The sequence below is a fragment of the Hemiscyllium ocellatum genome, chromosome 30 (genome assembly GCF_020745735.1).
Source record: "Hemiscyllium ocellatum isolate sHemOce1 chromosome 30, sHemOce1.pat.X.cur, whole genome shotgun sequence".
Lineage (NCBI taxonomy): Eukaryota > Metazoa > Chordata > Chondrichthyes > Orectolobiformes > Hemiscylliidae > Hemiscyllium > Hemiscyllium ocellatum.
The window spans coordinates 45,822,263-45,839,606 of NC_083430.1; the positions used below are offsets into that span (position 1 = coordinate 45,822,263).

At 39.5% G+C, this 17,344-nt stretch overlaps 1 protein-coding gene across 9 annotated transcripts in view; it reads right to left on the reverse strand.

The window, feature by feature from the left end:
• Positions 1-17,344, reverse strand: part of epb41a (erythrocyte membrane protein band 4.1a) — a 159,426-nt gene that overhangs the window by 47,355 nt on the left and 94,727 nt on the right. For 8 of the 9 annotated variants that reach the window (XM_060847135.1, XM_060847137.1, XM_060847141.1 and 5 more), the window contains exons 10-12: positions 11,599-11,693; positions 2,238-2,410; positions 645-734 (exon numbers count right to left, since the gene is read on the reverse strand). In XM_060847135.1, the coding sequence (XP_060703118.1) occupies positions 645-734; positions 2,238-2,410; positions 11,599-11,693 (358 nt within the window). The remainder of the gene's footprint in view (positions 1-644; positions 735-2,237; positions 2,411-11,598; positions 11,694-17,344) is intronic. The other variant, XM_060847138.1, reaches the window with a different exon arrangement.

Consider the following 17,344-nt stretch of genomic DNA (forward strand, 5'->3'; position numbering starts at 1 on the left):
AACTTGGGTCAAAGTTTCCTTTTATAATTTAGAAATCAAGAACACCACAAACAAAGAATGTTTAAATTCCAACTGTTTTTGTAATGAACTACAGGTATAACATGTCAAAAAGTCTGTCTAAATTTAATAAACTAGGCTAGCAACTTATAAAATACCAAACTGGTCAAAACTTTACAATCTTTAGGGTTTTAATGGGATGCACAAAAAATATCATTGGCAGCTTTCTAATCAAATCTTTTGGTTTTAAACCCAAGCTTCCATTTGTCCAAATTTTACATACAAGTCCAAATCGTTCATCATTTTGCTGCCAAAAGCTTTTCTTAGTCACTGCAAAAAAGTATTCAAGTCCAAGAAATCTAGTTCTTTTAAAAAGATGAGTTTCATTTTCTTGGCTAGTTTGCTAGTTACAATTACACCAGACCACACAAATTACTTTTAACCTATTTTTCTAGATTACACAAAGTATTCTTAACACCAAATCTGGCTCTATACGAGAGCTCAGATCTTAAATCATCATGCTTAGCAAATCAAAAACAGAATAAAAAGTATTCAAGTGGTCAGTGCAACAATTCAAAAGGAGCTTGCAAAAAGGAAAGTGTGAAGAAACAGGAACACCGCAGAGCTTTAAGCCAACAAACTGGTACCTGGCTGCTCTCTGGGTGCTTCAATACATCTGGGCTCAAGATCCTCGTCCAGTGGTAATTCAACAGAGGTTTTTGGAAACTTACGTTTAGCTGGAGAGAATGGGTACATGTTAACAATTTAAGTATTTTTGGTGAGAATAATTTCAAAATTTGTGGTTTAAGTAATTTAAAATTCATGAAATTTTCTTTCTTATTAAATATTAATTTAAAAATGAAACAGAATGTAGTTTAAATTTTGAATTTTCACAACAGAGGAGTTGCAAAATTCCCTCTGGAGATCAGGGTAAGTGATGCATCAATTTGGAATTCTGAATAACACATTTCATTTTTGCTACCAAATAACTTTAAAAATGATTTGTTTTGTTTTTACTCAGCTACTCAGTTTTGTTTAAAAAAATTAAATCCATTATGCTTTGTCCTATCTGGATGAACACCAAATGTAATCCTGAGGCTAGAAAATTATATGCCTGATCCCAAATCATTACTTATCTTGTTTTTTTAAAAAACAAAACTCAACAATAAGATTTACAGCAAATCATAAAATCCTAATGTTTAAAAAGGTTTCTTTAACCCAACTCAATTTTGCTCGTCCAAACTTGAACTTTTAGTTTGGGACCAAATACAACTTTATTCTTCTCAGCTCAATCTTTTATTTTTTAAGTGATTTGATCAAAGTTAATAAAAAATTTGGGGCTTCTGTACATTGAATGAGCACTTATGAATTAAAGTCTGGTGGATTAAAGTCAAGTGTTTGATTAGTTAAACAGAAATGTTTGTTTAGCTACAAATGGCCATATAATAAATGATTACCCATTATGACAGTACTTCCTATACTGCAGGTGCAGCATTTTAAAATGATACACAAATCGGTGAATAGAAAATAATTTTATTTGTCCCTTGAAAATTAAGGATGAATTCCACACCTTAAAAAGTTGTGGTTAGCAGTTTTTGTGTTTAAACCCTGACAAAATGAGCACATGAACTTTCTTTACAGGATGTAAACTTTAAGATATCTTTCTGCCAATCCTCTAAAATGTGGACATAGAATAGAATTCATGATCTTTATTTCAATTGCTCCATTAAATGAAATGTTCTCTGTAGTTTTCAAGTACTCAGCCAACTTTTGAGTAATCAATCGTTTGCACATTTTGTTGCTCAAAAGAGAAGATCTATGGCTCTAAATATTTATACAGTTGTATAAAAATTGCCTCATGTCATGAAAGCCTCGTATAAGACCGAAGGCAAACCCACCAAATCAGAAACCAGAACTTCCAAACTTTAGCAGCATTGTACACAGTAAAGTGAGATTATGATCTTAAATCATCATGCTTGGCAAATCAAACAGTGTAAAAATGTATGAACTACTGTGTGAACTACGGAGCCTGAAGCCAAACTGCAGAGATCAATGGAACAGGCAACCACTTTTAAAAAGTGAGCTTTATATAGCTTTTTTAAAAAGTCTATTTGCTGTAACTATCTACAGCAGGTTCAATGCATAAACAAAGTGAAATAATAATTAAACATTTACAACTCGATTACACTAACTTGTAGGTTTAACTTTATAATCCAAAATGTGAAATCTGTCAATTTTACCTCCATCCAGGCTTCTGGATGCCCTTTTGCTTGCAGTACGCTCAAAACGTGGTGCAGGTCTGTCAATTAGAGCACTTGCTTCTCTGGTCTGAACCTGTGTTCGACCACTATAACGGAATTTGGAACCCAGGGACAGGAATTTGCTCTTCGCTGTGGACTCCGGTGTTGTTAATCTACAAAGTAAAAACAAAGTAAAATATCCCAGGCTAAGTCTCCAAAATGCTCTTTTAAATGATGTGCAAATACCACTCTTCTGCTTGCCTCCCATTCACTTTTTCACCTGAAAGTGATGACATTTACATACTGGAATATGGTTCCTGCGGTCTGATGGGATCTCACCAAGTAGGTAGGTTTCATTTAAGGGGCTAATCAGTAAGTGTTGTCAGGTTATTTTATCAAGTCTGACCCTGATCCTGTCCACACATAAAATGCCTCCCATGCAAGCTTTTTAGCAGGTGACAGATAGCAAATGAGGAATAAAATGACTGATGAATATCTGTCGTCCTTAGTCACAATGTCAAGGTAAAAATGGACGCAAGCAGCTAATAACCAGTTGAGATCAGTTAATTCAGCACAAATTAGGAATCAAATCTGGCGACTTCTGGTGTGTATAACACAGCACTATTCAGAGCAGTGCCTTTACTAAAGAGTGCAAGAATTACAGAAAAAAAATATGAGAATACCTAAAAAGAAAATAAAAGGGAGAGTGAGGTCCAGGTCAAAGTGTCGATTGAGATGTTAGCAGTTTGTTTAAGAGTCTTACAAAGAGACATTAATTAAATAAGATAGCATCAAATGAACGCAGAAGGTTGCTAGAAATAAATCAAGCTGAGCCATGACAACTGTGTAAGGAACTTTAAGTAGAAACAGGATGATCATTCACTGCAGGTTGAGCATGTCTAATGCTGTTGCTAAGGATAAACCAGTTGAATCTTTAGTTCTGATATTTGCAATGAGACTGTTTCAAATAGTCTTTACGTAGTGAAAAGCAATTTGTTTTTTATGTGTTGCATATAAAACATTTTGGATGTGGTTTTGTTTAAAGTAAACTGGCAATCTCTTGTGAATGTGATCAGCAAATGACCACCAGAGTAAGCAGATGTTGCAGAACCAAAACAAAGCACAGTGTCTCTTTCTCCACTATTGAATACTTTTTGTTAATACAAACTTGGCTTGCTTAAAAAAAAGTGATTGACCATTCAATACTCATCTTATCAACATTGTATTAATATCAAGTTTACTGACGTAAACAGCCAGTTTCAACTATTTGATATACTTTGGAGGTGCTAAAACCAGTGCAGTATACCTTTCAAATTGTCAAAAGCTGATTGAAATTTCCTTATCTTTTCAAATTTCTTGCTTAAACAATCCTATCGTAAATCAGAGTGAAAAATGTTCGTATGACAAAAGAAGCTGAATCATATAATGAAACTTATTTTATTCTTCTAAAAATCATTTTTTCCAGTATAAGACCATGAGATATAGGAACAGAAGTAAGCCTTTCAGCCCAATGAATCATCTTCACAACTTAATAAGATCATGACTAATTTGATAATCCCCACTCCACTTTCCTGCCTTTTTCCCATCTACTCTTGACTCCCTTACTGATTGAAAACTGGTTTATCTCAGCACTGGATATTGTTCATGACCTAGCCTCTGCAATAAAAATATCTACTTATTTACTACCTTGAAAGAGAATAAGTTCCTCTTTATCTCAGTCTTAGACTTTAAACTACTTTAACAGGGGGTTGGGAACCTAAGGGGAGGCTCTGAGGTAGCTCGAGTGGGTAAGAGATTAAGAAAAAAACCAGTATCAAAATAGTAAATAAAAACAAGAAGCAGCTGAGCAGTGTAGTACTAAGATGAGTGGAAACCACGTAGTGAAAGAGAGAGAATGTTTAAAAACAAAAGATTCTTCTGGTGGAGGTGATAAGATTCAAAAGGAAGGTATAAAAACTAGCATCAGGGCACTTTACCTGAATGTTTGTAGTTTTCAAAATATGAAAGTGAGTTGACAGCACAAATCATTATGAATGGGTACGATTTAGTGGCCATGACAGAGACATGATTGCAGGGTGGTCACGACTGGGAGTTAAATATCCAGAGGTACCACACTATTTGGAAGGACATACAGAAGGAAAGAGGTGTGGTGTAGCTCTGATATTTCAGGATGACATCTGGGCAGTAGAGAGAGATGATACAGATTCGATGGAAAAAAAAAGGGTGAATCAGTGCGAGTGGAAGTTAGAAACAGGAAAGAGAAAACGTCACTGATAGGCATAGTCGATAGGCCACCAAATAATAACATCACGCTGGGATGGGCAATAAACAATGAATGTAAAAATGGTATGGAAATTATCATGAGGGATTTTAATCTACATATTGATGGGTCACACAAAGTCAGGCACAACTCCTTTGAGGAGGACTTCGTAGAATGTATCCAAGATAGTTTCCTCAAACAGTATATATCATGGAACCTACGAGGGAGCAAGCTATCCTAGATCAGGAATAATTAATGATCTCTTAGGGATTGTCTCAGAAGGAGCGATCTTATTATGATTGATTTTAAAATACAGATGGAGGGTGAAAAGATGAAATTCAATACCAGTGTCTTGTGCTTAAACAAAGGAGACTACAATGGGATGAAGGAGGTGTTGGCTAAGGTAGATTGGGAGCAAACAACATATGGTGGGACAATTGAGAAACAGTGGGGGACTTTTGAAGTGATTTTTAACAGTGCTTAGCAAACGTATATACCAGTGAAAAGGATAATCAGCCATGGATAACTAAGGAAATAAAGGAAGGTATCAAGTTGAAAGTAATACATACAAAGTGGCAAGAAGTAGGGGTAAACTAGAGGACTGGGAAATCTTTAAAGGTCAACAGAAAGCTTTGAAAAAAGCTATAAAGTAAAGATAGACTGTGAGAGTAAACTAGCTCAGGATATAAAAAAGGATACAAATATATAAAATAAATAAAGTGACTAAGGTAGGCGTTGGTCCTATAGGGGATGAGAAGGGAGATTTAATAATGGGAAATGAGGAAATGGCCAAGGTATTGAACAGGTATTCTGTGTTGGTCTTCACTGTGGAAGACGCAATAATTGATGACAAGGAGGCTATGACAGGTGAAGACCTAGAAATGAATATTATCACTAAAGAGGCAGTATTGGGCAAACTAATGGGGCTAAAGGTAGAGAGATCTCCTAGCCCTGACGAAATGAATCCCAGAGTACTAAAAGAGATGATGGGGAAAATAGAAAATATGTGTGTGGTAATTTATCAAAATTCGTTACACCGAGGCAGTTTGACAGATTAAAAAGTGCAAATGTAATGCCACTGTTTAAAAAAAAGGAGGTAGACAAAAGACGGTAACTATAGGCCTGTTAGCTTAACTTCTGGAGTAGGGAAAATGCTTCAATATATCATTAAGGAAGAAAAAGTGAGACATTGCCCCATCAGGCATATCAGCATGGGTTCATGAAAGGCAGGTCATGTTTAACTAATTTGCTGGAATTCCTGGAGGACATTACGAGTGCAGTGGACAATGGGGAACTGGTGAATATGGTGCATTTGGATTTTCAGAAGCTATTCGACAAGGTGCCACAGAAGAAGCTGCTGCTGCATAAGATGTGTGATGTTGGTAATGCATTAGCACGGATAGGAGATTGGAAAACAAAAAGTGAGGATAAATGGGTGTTTAACTGTTTGGAGATCAGTGGCTAGTGGTTTGCCTCAGGGATCAGTGCTGACACCCCAACTGTTTACAATTTACATGGATGATTTAGAATTGGAAACCAATTGTATTGTGTCAATATTTGTAGATAATACAAAGAGGTGTGGTACAGCAAATTGTGGAGAGAACATAAAGTCTGCAGAGGAACATAGATTAAGTATGGAATATTATCCTCCATTGCTAGAGGGATTGACTTTAAAAGCAGGGAGATTATGCTGCAGCTGTACAGGGCACTACTGAGGCCACACCTGGAGTACTGTGTACAGTTTTAGTCCCTTACTTGAGAAAGGATGAATTGATACTGTAGAGAATGCAGAAGAGGTTCACTGGGTTGATTGTAGAGTTGAGGGGATTGGCTTTTAAGGAGAGACTAGGACTACACTCATTGAAATTTAGAAGAATTAGGGGAGAATCTGATAGAAACATTTACAATTATGAAGAAAATAGACAAGGTAGAGCCAGGGAGGTTGTTTTTATTGTTGGGTGAAACTAGAAATAGGGAGCATAGTCTCAAAAATAAGGAGGAGCAGACTCAGGGCTGAGTTGAGGAGGAACTTCGCTGGAATTCCCTACCCAGTGAAGCAATTGAGGGTACCTCGTTGAAAGTTTTTTTAAGGCAAAGAAAATAGATTTTTGAACAGTAAAGGAATTAAGGGCTATGGTGAGCAGGTGGGTAAATGGAGCTGAGTCCACAAAAAGATCAGCCATGATCTTATTGATTGGTGAGGCAGGGTCAAGGGGCCAGATAGCCTACTCTTGATCCTATGTTCTTATGTAAATAAGCGACCCCCCTACTCTGAGATTACGCTCTCAGGTCTTAGATTCTCTTACAAGAGGAATCAAACTACACATCTGCCAAGCCCCCTAAGAATCTTACTAGGTTCAATCAAGTTCTCTCTCATTCTTCTGACCTCAAATGAGCATAAGCCCAATCTATTCACCTTCTTTTCATAAGAAAATCCCTCCATAACTGATAAAGAGGGTGAACCTTATCAGAACTACCTCCAATGCCAACATATCTTTCTTTCAATCAGGGCATTAAATCTGTTCACACTACTCTAGGTGGGGTCTAACTAGTGCCTTGTACAGTTTTAGCAAGACAGTTTTAGAGGACAAGCGGAGGAAGCTGCCCTGCTGGACCCTGACAGCAGAGGTCGCCACCCAAGATTATGCCTCTCTACAGAGATGGTGCTATCAGTCGGTTGAAACAAAGTGACCTTCTCTGCTGAGTCAGGCTAAGTGCCATAGCTTACCGAAAGCTCATACTCACTAATCACTGCAACTGCACCTACCTCCCACCACTCCACCATTCTCTCTCCATATTACCTACAACATCTCTCCTCATTTACTCTTATCCTCATGACCACTGCACTACTTGTACAGCTTAACACCTTTCTACCAACTGTACTAGCACTAACAGATGTGCCATCCACTTTTACCTCAGTCAATCCCTCCCTTTTCTCCAAGTAATGGAGAAGACAGTGAGACCATAAGGCAGGATAGCACCCAATATATGTACAGAATCTGCACCTTACAATGTAAGACGTACACTGCTCGTGCAGGGAGACAGAAACATCCATGTTTTGACAACTGAGTAAGTACAAATATTACTCCCACTGCTCCTCTCTCAGTTTGAGAGTCTTATTCATTGTGCACCATTTCTAACCATTGGCTACCATGCCTTCTTTTTAATGCTTTGCAGTCTAGACCGTATGTTTACCACTTCCACTGTGAAACACACACTTCCCCAGAAGCCACCTCACTGACCATTTGAAGATTTAAGTACCAAGACATCAGAGGTAGCACTGGCAAGGGTGCCTCCTGCACTACATTCCAGCTCAGATACTAACAACTTGGTGGATATGTTGGGCTTTGAGAGTGTAGGAGCAAAACTGGACACACCTCGCTGCTACATCTTTGCAATGGGCAGAGGAAGAAACATCCAAGGCTGGTGGGACAGCTGGAGATCAGGAACCTACTCAGCCCCTGGCAGGAGAGGAGCCTGTAGCCTTGGCAATCAGTAACTTCAGACCACATGGACATGGATAGGTTTGCAAGAAGAATGATAGAAGGTGCCATCAACACTGTCACCAAGCAGGACCTCCTCAGCAATAACCTGCTCCATGATGTCCAGTTTGGGTTCTGCTAGAGCCACTCAGTTCTTGACCTCATTATAGCCTTGTTTCAAACATAGACAAGAGTTGAATTCCAGAGGTGAGGAGAGTGTGACAGTGCTTGATATCAAGGTTGCTTTCGATCGAGCTTGGCACCAAGAAGCCCTAGCAAAACTGGGTGTCAGGGACAAACACTCCAGTAGTTGGAGTCACACCTGGCACATAGCAAGGTGGTCATGGTTGATGGAGATCAGTCATCTCAGCTCCAAGACATCTCTGCAAGAGCTCCGCATGGGAATATCCTAGGCCCAACCATCTTCAGCTGTTTTATCAATGACCTACCCTCCATCATAAGGTCAGAAGTGGGGATATTTGCTGAGGACGTGTTTTGTCTGCTTGTTTGGGTTTGTAATTAAGATTAATTGAGATTAATGGAGGTCTGACACAGAGTCTACTGCATCATTTGTATGCAGGATAAACAATGCGTATATTGGGTCATGTTGACATCTTTGGCCCTCCTCGTGTAACATCCCGATTCTTGTGGCCTCGGTACCCTAAAATATGGTTGGGTTTGATCTGACTACCATCATCTGTGGTAGGGAGGTGCAACACATGGATGGGTACAATGCTTTAGGATGGCCAGGGAATAGAGACCTTGCAGATTTGTGACATCTCAACCAAGCTGAAGTCAAGATGCCCCTGACAGTGGTCTTGCTCCACTGTACCCTCATTGCCCCTTTCCCAGTCATACTTAGTTTTCTACTCCACTGCAAATACAGTTTCCCTGGCTTCACCAATTGTAGTCCTTCCTCCCTCCCCAGTCTGCAACTCCCAGTCCTGAAGATTAACATGTCAAGCCTCCTTCCTACTGCAATTGCCGCCACACATACACAGATCTTTACCATCGGTTTCTCTGGTAGCACCTGACGGACTGTGTCCCACTCTGTTGAGCAACCAAACTAGCTAACCCCAGAAGTATCCAGACACCAACTGTTCACAATGTTTATGATTTAGATGAAGGAACTAAATTTAATATCACCAAGTTTACAGGTGTCTAGAGTGGGAGGATGAACTATGAGAAGGATGCCGAAATGTTTTAGTGCGATTTGGATACGTTCATTGAGTGGGAAAATATCTTGTCGAAAAAGTAGAATGTGGATCAGACCGTTTCCTAAGATTGCAAGATTGACATGTAAAGAGACAGCAGGTTAGAATTTTGTTGCTGGAGTTCAGAAGGAAGAACGGGGTTGGTGGTGGTGGTGGTGGGGGGGATCGGGAATCTCATAGGAACTGATAGAATTCAAACAGGACTAGACAGAATTAACCTGGAACAATGTTCCCAATGATCAGAGTGTCCAAACCAGAGGCCACAGTCTAAAGGATATCGGGTATGCCATTTAGGACTGAGATGAGGAGAAATTTGTCAGCTAGTGAGTGGGTGAGCCTGTCGAATTCTCTGCCACAGACAGCAGTTGAAGCCAAAGCAGTGAACGTTTTCAAGAAGTTACACGTAGTCCTTAGGGCTAAAGGAATCAAAAGATATGGGGAGAAAGCAGGAACAGGGGACGGAATCAGATATCAGCCATCATTATGTTGAGTGGTGGAACAGGTTTGAATAGCTGAATGGCCTACTCCTGCACTTAATTTCTATGTGAATACAGATTTCCAGGTCAAATTAAATCCCTCATTAGGATGAGAATCACCCTGGAGACATTTTTCTTTATTCCTTCAGTTGTAAGCTTTTCTTGAGCTAGCTCATGCTTTTTTGAATTTCTCTTTAACCTTTAAAGATTCACAGATTGCTGTACAATTCACTGGATTTCTAGAAGATCCTTCAATTTGTTATGCTCCCAACTTATGGTAATACTGGACAAGTCAGATTCCAATATGAAACTTGGTGTGCCAGACCATAAGTTTTATTTTTGCAATTTGGTTAGTACATGGTCAATCTCTGAAGATATACAGTCACAAGGTTGTCAATGGATTTTAAAAAGAAAAACACAGGTTTATTACAAAGAAGAAAATTTAGAAATGATAATTGAGAAAGATCTCATTGTTAAAAATGGCAAAATGTTTTACATACACACAATCCAAGTAAAATATCACTCCTATCTTTAAAATTATTTTTTACTCAACAGACAAGGTTGCAACAGTGTTCTTTTAGCAAATTCATTAGTTGGGATTCTCATAGGTACTGGCTTTTCCAGAGACACCCAGCTATCTAGGCTAACATGATGAATTTTTTCACTCTACTCCAAGAAATAAACTCAAGCCTTTGACCACTTTTAAGTTGTTAAACAGCACATGTGCTAGCACGAATCTTTTCTTCTGAACCTCTGGACTCTGCTTTTGTACATCATAGAAACTCACTTCAATAACATGCAGCAATTATCTTGCCATGAAGGCTGCTGGTGTCATTTAGAACGTCACATGGTTTCTTGGAAAAGCTATCTTTAAGTCATTGTGCCAAACAACTTTCTGACCCCTGCTTAACAAATATCAAACTAAAAACCATAAAACTATTTACCCCAATTTTAGAAACCAATTTTCCAAACATCATAATACATTTTCAAATTTACATCACACTGTTCACTTCTGAAACAGAAAATTACATCAGCCAATTCTTTAACTTTGAGTTGCATTGAGAAAATTCAAATTAGTGTACAGTTGACAAAATTATCCCAAAATTCAGATTTCACAATAGTACCAAGAAATGACATGGCAGTGATATCTGCCTCTCTCTCTCTGTATACCTACGTATCTGAATTACACATTGATAGATATTGCAAGAATTATTCTGAGGTACTCCATACTGAACTATACAGAGTTACATAGAATCCCTAGAATGTGGAAACAGGCCATTTGGCCCAATATGTCCACACCAACCCTTTGAAGAGTAACCCACCCAGACCCATTCCCTACCATATTACTCTACATTTACCATTGACTAATGAACCTAACCTACACATCTGTGAACACTACAGACAACTTAGCATGGCCAATTCACCTAACCCACACATCTTTGGACTGTGACTCAGTGGTTATCACTGCTGTCTCACAGCATCAGAGACCCAGGTTTGATTCCAGCCTCGGGTGACTGTGTAAACTCCACACAGACAGACATTCTGTTGGTGCTCTGCTTTCCTCCAATAGTCCAAAGATGAGCAGGTTAGGTGAATTAGCCATGCTAAATTGCGCATTGTGTTCAGGGATGTGTAGGCTAGGTGCATTAGTCTGGGGAAATGCAGAGTAATTGGGTAGGGAATGGTCTGGGTGGGATACTCTTTTGGGGGGGGGGGGGGTCGACATAGATTTGTTGGGTCAAATGTGGGGATTCTACGATTATGTGGGGAAATTTCACAGCTTCTGTCACTAAATTACTCACCCAGGACTGAATTTATGAAGGAGATTTGTAAGTAAGAAGGATTGTGATATCTCAGTCTTTAAATGTTTTTAACTTAATGGAATAGCAATTTTTCTGATTTTCTTCACATTAAGTACAGTATACATACCTGAAAAAGGTATGATTTTCCACGCAAACCTTCCACAACTTTTTGGCAGCACGGTAATTGGGCAGCTTGAATCCAATAGTGCTTTCACACTGATCCTGAAATACGAAGACAGAAAAATCAGCAATTCGCTGAACAGTAATGCATATTCCCCCAAAAACGTCAGAAGATAAGATTTGAGACAATTGACTACCTTCTGCATTTAATACTTTTCCTGTACTATAAGTGGTGCTTTGCTGGTATTGCAGAAATTTAAAATGTTTACAAGAATAACATTAACAAATTGCATATGAATCATGAAAATTGAATTTTCAAGGGAGTAGGGGAAAAATTTCTGAACGATAGGCCTTTTGGAATAACTTTCATATGAAAGTACGCAATACTCATTTAATCATAACTTTTGCATCATTGCCAATCTGTATCTTAATTTCATTTACCTGCCATTGTTTCACAGCAGTTAACATAAGGTATTTGCCAAATAAGTTCTTGAATCCCAGGTTTAACATCCCAAATGAGCTAGTTTCATCGTTTGATTTTTGAGGGAGCATTTCCCAAATCTCTAGCACCTTCTCATGTCTTTTTTATTTGTTCAGACTTTCCCACTGTGACCCCACTTTGATACTCAAGACGTCAGACTCTTAGGCGGTCAGGAAGGAAAACTGTTTCATCCACAAAATTCCTAAAGGAAAACCAGGTACAGTTTTCAAGGTCAGAACTGGGCATGCAGGATCATGCAGTCAGGCCACACTCATTTAAAAAGAAAACAGCACAATTTACAGGGGCCTCACAGCTATTAGAACTTGGATCCACACTTGTGAAGTCAAAGTATTAGCTGCTGACGCCAATTAGAAACACTGTTCTACAACTATGCCGAGGGGGCCTTTTGTGGTGAAGTGATAGTGTCCTTATCCCTGAACTTAGCTTCAAGTTCAGGGGTAAGGCTTCAGAGCAGAGTCAATTTTATTTGATAATCCTTAACTCCACTTTCCTGCCTTCTCCTCATAATCCTCAAATTCCTTATGTATAAAAAAATCCCTCTATCTCTGCTTCAAATATGTATAAATGACCCAGCCTTAACAGCCTTCTATGGAAAATATTTCACAGATTCACAACCCGCAGGGAAGAAATTTCTCATCATCTGTGTCTTAAATGTGCAAACCCTTACTCTGAGATTGTGCCCTCTGGTCTTGACTCTCCCACAAGGGGAGACAATCTTTCTGTATCAAACTCATCAAGTATTCTAACAATTTTTTTTCCCCAATAAGGTCACCTCTCATCCTTCTCCATTCCGATGAGTACAGGCCCAAGCCACTTAACCTTTTGACATATGGCAGTCCCTCCACAAATGGTATCACTCAAATTAACCTTCTCTGGATTGCCTTCAATGCCAGCACATTATTTCCTTACATAAGGGGCCCGAACCTGTTTAGTGGTCTAGCTGTGGTCTGATTAGTGCCTTGTATAGTTTTTGCAAAACTTCCCTACCATTATACTCCACTCCCTCTAAATTAAAGGTAAACAATCCATTTGCCTTCCTTATTACCTGATGAATTTATATGCTAGCTTTTTGTGATTCATGGACAAAGATTCCCAAATCCCTATTGCATAGGTTTCTGCATTTAAATGATACGCAGATCCTCAATTCTTTCTGCTAAAGTGCATAAACTCACCATTTCCCCTAATTATATTCCAATTTCCAAGATTTATTTTATCCCCCCATTAACTTAACCTGTGCATATCCTACTGCTGACTACATGTGTAATCTGCAAACTTGGTTATAGTCCAATAACTTTCCTCATCCAACTATTAACATATATTGGAAATAATTATGGCCCTGGCACTGATCCCTGCAGCATGCCATGACCTAGAGGTTGCATTACTGAAAATGGCCCCCTTATCCCAATTCCATGTCTTTTATTAGTCATTCAATCATCTATCCATGTTAATATATTACCTTTACCACCATGAGCTTTTCCCTTAAGTCAATACATTCTGAAAATTCAAAAATATTATGTGCACTGCTTCCCCTTGATCTATCCAGCCTGTTACCTCCTCAGAAGAATCCTGGTAAATTTGTCAGGCATGATTGCTGCTTCACAAAGACATACTCACTCGGCTTGATTTTATTACATATATCTAAAAATTCTCCTTTATAATAGACCAACATTTTTCTAACAATAGATGTTAAGCTAACTGATCTATCGTTACCTTTTTTTTTGCCTCGTTTCCTTTTTAAATAAAGATAATAAATTTGGCAGTTTTCCAATCCTATGGGATTTTCCAGAATCTAAGGAGTCCTGGAAGATTCGCCACCTCTGTCACTAATTCTTTTAATATCCTATGATACATCCCAACAGGTACATGGGACTGATCACATACTGCTTACCACATATGCTCCAGAGATATTTAATGTATTTATTTTCTCCTTTTGCCACTTAAATTTAAATATTTTGGACTGCTATCGGTGTCTTCTACTGCAAAGACTGATGCAACAAATTTATTCAACTCCTCTGCCATTTACTGGTTCGTCATTATTTTCCCAGCTTCATTCTCCAAGGGGCCTATATTCATTTTGGCTTCTCTCTTTTTATAGATTTCAAAGACGTGCTTGTTGTCTATCCTGGTATTATTTGCAAGTTTAAGCTCAAAGTTTATTTTCTCACTTTTTTTGTGGTCATCTTTTGTGAGTTTCTAGAACATTCCCAATCCTTTGACTTACCACTAATCTTTTACACATTGTATTTTATTCTTTCAATCTGATGTTATTCTAAATTTCCCTCATAAGCCAACCATGGTTAATCACCTTCCTAGAATCCTTCTTCCTCATTGGAATATGTCTTTATTGTGAGCATTGAACTATTTTCTCAAAAGATCTTTGCTGCAAAACGCCTAACGCAGTACACTACAGCCAGCTCTGTCCTCATTCCTTTCCAATTACCCTTATTTGAGTTTAGTACAGTCATTTTCTATTCAAGTTCCTTCCACTCAAACTGAAGGTTAACTTCTACCATACTATGGTCACTATTTCCAAATTTAACCTGGTAACAGTGAAGGAATAGCAATATGATACCATGGCAAGATAATGTACAACTTGCAACTGGTGGTGTTGCCATGCAAATACTACACTTTTTCTTCTAGTTGGTAGAAATTGCTGGATTGGAACAATCTTGGTGGCAATCAAGTGATTATGTTGTTCTGAATGGTGTTGCACTTCTGGAGTGTTATAGGAACAGCACTCATCCAGGCAATTAGGCAATATTCAATTACACAGGGTAAAAACAATGACTGCAGATGCTGGAAACCAGATTCTGCATCACTGGTGCTGGAAGAGCACAGCAGTTCAGGCAACATCCAACGAGCAGTGAAATCGACGTTTCGGGCAAAAACCCTTCATCAGGAATAAAGGCAGTGAGCTGGAAGCATAGAGAGATAAGCTAGAGGAAGATGGGGGTGGGGAGAGAGTAGCATAGAGTACAATGGGTGAGTGGGGGAGGAGATGAAGGTGATAGGTCAGGGAAGAGAGGGTGGAGTGGATAGGTGGAAAAGGAGCTAGGCAGGTCGGACAAGTCATGGGGACAGTGCTGAACTGGAAGTCTGAAACTAGGATGAGGTGGGGGAAGGGGAAATGAGGAAGCTGTTGAAGTCCACATTGATGCCCTGGGGTTGAAGTGTTCCGAGGCCTGGAGTGTTCTTCCTCCAGGCGTCTGGTGGTGAGGGATCAGCGGTGAAGGAGGCCCAGGACCTCCAAGTCCTCGGCAGAGTGGGAGGGGGAGTTGAAATGTTGGGCCACGGGGCGGTGTGGTTGATTGGTGCGGGTGTCCTGGAGATGTTCCCTAAAGCGCTCTGCTAGGATGCGCCCAGTCTCCCCAATGTAGAGGAGACCACATCAGGAGCAACGGATACAATAAATGATATTAGTGGATGTGCAAGTAAAACTTTGATGGATGTGGAAGGCTCCTTTAGGGCTTTGGATAGAGGTGAGGCAGGAGGTGTGGGCACAGGTTTTACAGTTCTTGCGGTGGCAGGGGAAAGTGCCAGGATGGGAGGGTGGGTTGTAGGGGGACATGGACCTGACCAGGTAGTCACGGAGGGAACGGTCTTTGTGGAAGGCAGAAAGGGATGGGGAAGTAAATATATCCCTGGTGGTGGGGTCTTTTTGGAGGTGGTGGAAATGTCGGCGGATGATTTGGTTTATGCAAAGGTTTGTAGGGTGGAAGGGGAGCACCAGGGGCGTTCTGTCCTTGTTACGGTTGGAGGGATGTGGTCTGAGGGCGGAGGTGCGGGATGTGGACGAGATGTGTTGGAGGGCATCTTTAACTACGTGGGAAGGGAAAATGCGGTCTCTAAAGAAGGAGGCCACCTGGTGTGTTCTATGGTGGAACTGGTCCTCCTGGGAGCAGATATGGCGGAGGCGGAGGAATTGGGAATACGGGATGGCATTTTTGCAAGAGATAGGATAGGAAGAGGTGTAATCCAGGTAGCTGTGGGAATCGGTGGGTTTGTAAAAAATGTCAGTGTCAAGTCTGTCGTCATTAATGGAGATGGAGAAGTCCAAGAAGGGGAGGGAGATGTCAGAGATGGTCCAGGTAAATTTAAGGTCAGGGTGGAATGTGTTGGTGAAGTTGATGAATTGCTCAACCTCCTCACTCCTAACTTGTATCCACGGAGATGATGACTAGGCTTTAGGGAGCTAGGAGGCAAATTATTCACTGTTTTTGCAATCGAAGTATTTGTTATAGCTGGCCAGAAATGTAACTGGCACAATGGGGTTTTAGCAACCATAGCGCCATCAAGTGTCTAAGGGAAGATATACTTCCTAACATTACTCTGCCTACTTCTCATTTGAAGGTTATGTCGCTTTGCACCTGAGGAAATGGGGAACTATTTAATCATCTTAAAATAATTCAATTAGATAAACCATTTTTATCTCAGGTTTGCAGTATTTTGCTTGCAACTGCAAAAACTTAGCTACTGAGCACAAATTTGATTTTTGATCAACAAGTGGCTCTCAGAAAAGTCAGCAATTCAACAAAAGTAATTGGCTTTAGTATTGACAAGCAGTGCTGGTGCCACTGGAGATGTTAAAGAGAACAAAAATAAAATCACAAGGGCAAAGCCTCCAATCCTTCCTACTAGAAGTGCAGAATGGGTATCAAAGACAGCACTAAACCTAACTGCATGTCACGGACAAAAAGCCCAGAGACAGAGACAAAGACAATCCGGTGCACGAAATTGAAGAATCATTCAAAAAAGTATTAAAAGGTAATCTGCACCAACTGAATTCTGCCAGAATTTTTAAGAGGGTGGAATAATGGGGAAAATTAGAATGGTAAAAATATTGTAATCTCCACAAAGTGAAACCTGTAATATACTTATTCCACATTAGATGGTGCCATATTATTGTCAAAACTTGTATTCTGTTTTCGTGTTTTCCCATCAAAAGGATAGATGGTGCCACATGTATAGTCTCACACCACATTCAAAATATAGAAGCAGCAGCATTTAAATAGTATGATATGGAATTGGAGATATAACATACTGGTCATTGGAATAGTAATTTACTGAAACTTAACCTGATCAAAGTGGACCACTCAAGGCCAAAATTACAACAAGATAACTAGAATGGATTGCCTTGTCATATATATCTCATAACTGCAGAAGCTTGCTATATGGAAACATTTCTATCGATTGTCCTTACATCACAGTAGTGACTACTTGGCAAAACTGCTTAATTAGCAGGTACATGCTT